This window comes from Otolemur garnettii, unplaced genomic scaffold (assembly GCF_000181295.1).
Source record: "Otolemur garnettii isolate 467f Iridium unplaced genomic scaffold, OtoGar3 scaffold00001, whole genome shotgun sequence".
NCBI lineage: Eukaryota > Metazoa > Chordata > Mammalia > Primates > Galagidae > Otolemur > Otolemur garnettii.
Genome location: NW_003852396.1, coordinates 38781292 through 38782334, shown reverse-complemented (window position 1 = coordinate 38782334; position 1043 = coordinate 38781292). Strand labels below are relative to the sequence as shown.

Below are 1043 nucleotides of genomic sequence, written 5' to 3'. Positions count from 1 at the left end.
CGCCACAACGCCTGGCCATTTTTTTTGGTTGCAGCCATCATTGTTGTTTGGCGGGCCCGGGCTGGGGATTCGAACTCGCCACCTTAGGTGTATGTGACTGGCGCCTTAGCAGCTTGAGCCACCGGCACCGAGCTGCCACCTAGGTATTCTTATAACTAGATATAGCATTTCTTTTATATGTACCTTAAGATGATGAGCTGTTGTATATAATTTTCCACATCCATCATATTCACATCGAAATGCCTTCTCTCCACTTTGTTGAGATTTAGCAGTTACTCTTGCTGGATGTCCTTGTAAGACAATCTAATAAACAAGACATATAATTTAAATTATTTATACAGAAATAAAATAGAAGAAATTATTATTAATGTTTTCAGAATATAAAAGATAAAACTCAAACATGAGTTTCCAAACTCAGGTCATCACTTTATTAGGAATCTATCAGTCTGAGTCAGGTTAATTCTGTACTATGGCTGAAGTCAGCTGCTCTGGATGTACATACAATAGTCAAAGTGAGTGAGACCCACAAGAATGCAGAGCTGGAACTCACAAATCTATTCCTACTCTAGCAAATCAACCCAAGAGGCATCTTCATTGTATGCAGGTGTTCTGTGGCATACTCAAGTTATATATTTATCTGTTTTTAATTTCAATAGTATTTTTTTTTTTTTTTGAGACACAGTCCCACTAAATCACTCTCAGTAGAGCGCTATGGCACCACAGCTCACAGAAATCTCAAACTCCTGGGCTCAAGTGATTCTCCTGCCTCAGCTTGAAGCCAAGTAGCTGGAACCACAGGGATCTGCCACAACGCCTGGCCATTTTTTTTTTTTTTTGGTGGCAGTTGTCATTGTTGCTTAGCTGGCCCGTGCTGGTTTGAACCCATCACCCTTGGTGTATGTGGTTGGTGCCGTAACCACTGTGCTACGGGTGCTGAGCCAATTTTAATAGTATTTTAATACCAATCAAAAAGAGTGAATTAGGTCATCTGAGTCACTTGTAGGAAACATTACAGTCCATATGATCTCAGTCTATATTTTTAT

At 40.0% G+C, this 1043-nt stretch overlaps 1 protein-coding gene across 5 annotated transcripts in view; it reads right to left on the bottom strand.

Moving 5' to 3' along the window:
• Window positions 1-1043, bottom strand: part of ZNF143 (zinc finger protein 143) — a 77287-nt gene that overhangs the window by 45793 nt on the left and 30451 nt on the right. For all 5 annotated transcript variants that reach the window (XM_012803962.1, XM_003781089.2, XM_023515174.1 and 2 more), the window contains exon 8: window positions 184-303. In XM_012803962.1, the coding sequence (XP_012659416.1) occupies window positions 184-303 (120 nt within the window). The remainder of the gene's footprint in view (window positions 1-183; window positions 304-1043) is intronic.